Below are 4,773 nucleotides of genomic sequence, written 5' to 3' on the forward strand. Positions count from 1 at the left end.
ATAAAAAATCAAATACAATTAAACTAAAAAATTATAAATATTATAAAGAGATAATTTCTGCATTTACAATTATAAACGTGTAAATATTTACAATTATAAACGAAAATCTAAGACAGAAAATATATAAAGCTTTTTTGAAACTTTCAATTGTTATTCTTCTGGAATTGGGTGGACAGAAGGTTGTTGAAGATACAGGATTTGAAGATTGGAAGGGTATTAGAAATATGGTGATGTATTTCATGAAAATCCTAAACAAAAACGTTTAAATAAGTGTATACACGTTGATAGTGCAACCTGCTTTTTCATAACTTTCTTTTTATTTTTTATTAGTTATAATTATTATTATTTATACTATATAAATAAAATTCTGACATAACTAGCTAGAGCAATAACTCTGGATCTGACATGATATGGAGACTTTTGATATCAGAGGACAGGAAACCACTCTATATAAAGCTTAATATAGAATAGAGTGGGAATCTGTATTCTATCATTAGTCAGACACATAACCGTTCCAGATTTTAGTAAAAAGGTATTTTTATACCATCATTTAACAACACCAAAATGACTATTTTTAAAATTATTTAAATACTCTATTGATTCTTTTATTTTTATCAAGCCTTTTTATGTTATATGATGTTATGATTATTTTCTTATAATTATATTTAATTATAAACAACTTTATTGTTGTTGTTTGTTTTTAGTGGGATTTATTTTTTATTATTAAATATCAATCAAAAAGATTAAGGAAAAACTTTTAAAGCTCATTTTTATGAGATTTTTTATGATACTCTTTAATATAAAACTAGATAATAATAAATATTTAACACAGTCTTATTCTATACTTATACACTTCACACTTCTGTAATGTTTTGACCTTTTCTATTGGTTATTTTCAAACATTTGAACTGGCAGTATTTTTCATTGATCTAACACAGAATAACCATCTCATTCAATTTTCAATATTTCTATGGGTTGAGCTACTGTTTAATTTCAGCTATATAATGTTCAATAATTTTTAATATATGTTATTACTAATTGAAAAGTTTTTGATAAGTCAGATTCTATTGAGATTTTACTAATTTTTAGGTCAGCGGATTACAACAATCCAACTTGATGGGGTTCAATATTTCATTAGCAGAATGAACCCATATTCACCAGAACTCAACTATTTTCTTGCTTACCAGTACTGCAGATCTATAGGCCTTCAGTTGGCTTCATTTGAAACAAAGGAAAAGTCAGATTCAATAATGCAATATTTACGGAATGCAGGTAATTTCATATTACATATATTTATCAAACAATCTCGTCTAATCATAAGAGAAATTCAAATATTAAATATGGTTCATTTATACCGAGATTTATGTTAATGGTAATAATAAGCATTAGAATTATTTTTAAAATTAATTGGCTGTTTATTGGCTATTATTGCAAAATAAACTGATTATTAACTGTATTCAAAATGTAAGACCATGGAAAATTTAGGTGAAAGAAACACATTGCTTCAGATGAAAATCCTGCTAATAAAAAATGAAATAAATACAGTATCATGGCCGTAATATGATATTATAAATAAAGTATAATGCATAGATAAAAATGTGAAGGAAATTTAGGTTAAGGAACTCACTAAATTAGTGAAAATATTCTTTAAATAAAAAAATGAATAAAATCTAAGCATAATATGATTGTATTTATAAGCAGTTTGGTGAAGATTGTATAAAAGCAGCTGAGTGATTCATTGATATTTCAAATATTTCCTAATAATACATTTTTTTTTTTCAAAAAGCTTTATTAAATAAAATGTTCCCAATGCATCTAACAATATATTTATAATTATAAATTTAATACAATGTACAACTTGTTTAGGCTACAATAAATATGACTTCTGGACTGCTGGTAATAGACTTGGAACAGATATGTTGATTTGGATGAGTACTGGTTTACCATTCAATGCAACCTTTGATTACATGAGAAAAGCTCCTGGAGATGACATGCCCGTTGCAAGGCAGCTTGGAGCAGTTGAACAACGGTAAAATGTTTTAAAATTTTATCAGTTTTCATAATTTATATATTTATATTGGTCCTGATACAAAAATATTCAGACATATTACTTCCTTGTCTAAGTTATTTAAATAAGTATATCAAGATATAAAACTTCTTTAACAACAAATTATCCACAATTGGGTGTGATGTATTAGTGTTATAAAGTATAGTTTCTAACAGCTTAATTTTTAGCTCGATTCCCCTCTACTTTTCTGATTTATGACTTGGCTTAGTGTGAAATTCCTTTGATTAACGAATTGATTAAGTAATACAGTTTTGATTTTATATTATGATAAAATTTTGATTTGAATCTTTTTTTTGGAAGAACTTATTATTAAAAAATAAATAACTCTTATTGTTTATATAAATTCTTGAAATTAATAATCCAACTATTTCCTTGCAATTTGATAATACATTATTCAGTTGTTTTTTTTTGCCATCTTCAAAGTTATACAATCACAATAAACAAATATCAGTTAGTAAATGTTACAATGACTCTATCATATAAAAATTAATCCAGAAAAACAATAATATGATATAAGTTAAAGTTTTTTTTAATTAAAGATGTTATTTAATAAAAATTTCAGAAAGGACAGTGGAGCAGCAAATGGCTGTGTAGCATTGAGAGCACCTGATCTTATTTGGGACACTGATGATTGTACAAACATAAAGGATTTTATCTGTGAACAGACACGATGCTATTACTACAATTATGGGTCCATACCAGTTTCCTCTGCTCAGGGGTAAGCAGGTGAGAATTAGTAAAAAGATTAGGAATGCTTGATACTTTGAATCAAGCAAAAATAAGAATAAAAAAATTAATTAATTGAAAGAAACGATTCTATCAAAAAAATAAATTATAATTCAGTAGTTACTGATAATTTTTATCTGTAAATGAAGTAAATAAAAGCAAAACTAACTCATGGGGCTGAACGAGTTACTGAAATTTATAATAAAAATCAATGTTATTTTTAATAAAATTGTGGCCCAAAGCATCACAGTTGAGCGTGATTCTGACCAAATCACCTCCCAGCACAATTTTTGGTCTAGTAATAGTACTTCCTTACAATATACTGAACCCTTGACTCTTCATGGGTTGTATTGGTGCAGAGTTAAAGTAAAATATTTCCAATAATAAAATAGCACCAATAGAATTTGTTTTCATATTTTTGTTAATAAATGATACATTATATGTATATTTCAAAAATAAAGAAATTACTTCCACAACATTTGTTAAATATTCTAAGGTTTAAATATTAAAACATTTATTTGAATTTAAATGTTTAATAATATTTTTTATTATTTCTAATGTTTAAAAAATTACAATATCAATAACTTTTAAAATATGAAAATTGTCATTTCATCAAAATAAATCAACTATAGATATAAAATGATATTTACCTTAATTAATGTTTTTTGTTGATCATTTTAATAATATTAGTATTGCATTCAGTACTTATATTCATAAATATAAGGCCAAATACTGAAAAAAATTGAAACCTGATTTACCAATAAATGATAAAAAGTATCAATAGAAATAGAATAATATATGTGTAAGACAGAGAAATATGGATTTTCCTAAATACTTTATGTGTTAAAGCGAATAGTTATATAATTATTAATCATTATAAAAATGTATTATTTAAATTATATATCCAGGAGAAAATCATGAGTCAAGTTTATTCAACAAACTGGATATGGATATACTTTTATTAAGTAATAATAGTACCAAATATGTTAATTCATTATCGGTTATGTTTGAAAATATAATTTATACATACCATCATTCTTAATGTTGACATATAATTATTATTTTTATATTGAAACTGACTATAGAAATATTTTTTATTTCACTCGTGTTTTCTTAAGATTTTTTATTATTAGTTTTTAATAATATTATTTATATATTTATATTTCCTTGAAAATTAAATTAAATAAAATCATTTATTTTTTCAAGGAATTATAAAATGAAAAAGATGTCCACTATGTCAACAGAAGCAACAACTGAGAAAACAACGACTAAGACTTCTAGTACGACAGAATTACCTTCTAGCAGTACAATGGAAGATACCACATTAGACACATTAGACTACAGCACAGAAAATGAAGTTAATGATACAGCTGGTGATGAAACTACCATTACACCTATCAGAGCTCGTACAATGATGCGCAACTCAGCTGAAACTAATGACTCAGACACCCAGGAAAATGTACCATGGTCCTGGGCAAGAAATATTATGCTTGAAAAACCTGTACTCAAGAAGTCTGCTACTTTGTGATTTATATAAATTAATACTCTGAATCTTCTTTTAAATATGACTGAACATAAAAATTAAAAATCAAATTTTCTTAGTTGGTAATGTAGTTTTGATTAGGAAGTCTGGTAAAGAAAACAAAATCAAAATATTGATGTTAAATTATTGTCAATACAATGTAGTGTGGAAGGTATATGTGCTGTGAGCTAATTTTTTTTTAGGTATGAGTGTCCTTGTTTAATGTTTCTGCAATCCTACTGTATTGCTTAATATATATATTTATAGGTTTGTACAAAACATAAACTTTAATTATAAAATATCTTACATTATTATGTAAATTGGTATGTATTTCATATGTTTTGATATAGTATTAATTTATTTCCTGCTACTATAAGAATTTTGGTAATAAAAATATGTTCAAGAATCAATTTAAATATTCAAAAAATGCTCAATAACAAAACTGCACCCACATACT

General features: G+C 25.3%; 1 protein-coding gene across 2 annotated transcripts in view; it reads left to right on the forward strand.

Annotated features, from left to right (window-relative positions):
- Nucleotides 1-4,767, forward strand: part of LOC106683306 (C-type lectin 37Da) — a 22,350-nt gene extending 17,583 nt beyond the window's left edge. The window contains exons 2-5 of one of the 2 annotated variants that reach the window (XM_014424679.3): nucleotides 1,090-1,272; nucleotides 1,867-2,029; nucleotides 2,631-2,786; nucleotides 4,001-4,767. In XM_014424679.3, coding sequence (XP_014280165.1) covers nucleotides 1,090-1,272; nucleotides 1,867-2,029; nucleotides 2,631-2,786; nucleotides 4,001-4,322 — 824 coding nt within the window. In that variant the 3' untranslated portion in view covers nucleotides 4,323-4,767. Of the gene's footprint in view, nucleotides 1-1,089; nucleotides 1,273-1,866; nucleotides 2,030-2,630; nucleotides 2,795-4,000 lie in introns of both variants that reach the window. The other variant, XM_014424680.2, reaches the window with a different exon arrangement.
- The last annotated feature ends 6 nt before the right edge of the window (nucleotides 4,768-4,773 follow it).

This window comes from Halyomorpha halys, unplaced genomic scaffold (assembly GCF_000696795.3).
Source record: "Halyomorpha halys isolate HHAL.00 unplaced genomic scaffold, Hhal_1.1 Scaffold477.1, whole genome shotgun sequence".
NCBI lineage: Eukaryota > Metazoa > Arthropoda > Insecta > Hemiptera > Pentatomidae > Halyomorpha > Halyomorpha halys.